Source organism: Eimeria mitis, genomic scaffold (assembly GCF_000499745.2).
Source record: "Eimeria mitis Houghton genomic scaffold, Emh_scaff3424, whole genome shotgun sequence".
NCBI classification, from domain to species: domain Eukaryota; phylum Apicomplexa; class Conoidasida; order Eucoccidiorida; family Eimeriidae; genus Eimeria; species Eimeria mitis.
The window spans coordinates 827-1,120 of NW_013571767.1; the positions used below are offsets into that span (position 1 = coordinate 827).

Below are 294 nucleotides of genomic sequence, written 5' to 3' on the forward strand. Positions count from 1 at the left end.
GCACACCCCAGACCTCAGCAGCAGCTGCAGCAGAAGCAGCAACAGCAGATGCAGACGCAGCATCAGCAGCAGCAGCAACAGCAGCAGCAGCAGCAGATGCAGCAGGAAGATTGAACGTCACCCATGTGCATGCTCTGAGGTCTGCTGCTGCAGCAGCAGCAGCAACAACAGCAGCAGCAGCACCACCACCACATGCAAATGACGATACTGTACCTTCTGCTGAGAGCAGCAGCAGCAGCAACAGCAGCAGCAGCAACAGCAGCAGCAGCAGCAGCAACAGCAGCAGCAGCAGCA

At 58.2% G+C, this 294-nt stretch overlaps 1 protein-coding gene across 1 annotated transcript in view; it reads left to right on the forward strand.

The window, feature by feature from the left end:
- The window catches only part of EMH_0065870 (uncharacterized protein), a gene marked incomplete at both ends in the record, with an annotated part of 5,499 nt that overhangs the window by 571 nt on the left and 4,634 nt on the right, over window positions 1-294 (forward strand). The window contains one exon of the mRNA XM_013498446.1: window positions 12-292. Within this exon, the coding sequence (XP_013353900.1) occupies window positions 12-292 (281 nt within the window). The remainder of the gene's footprint in view (window positions 1-11; window positions 293-294) is intronic.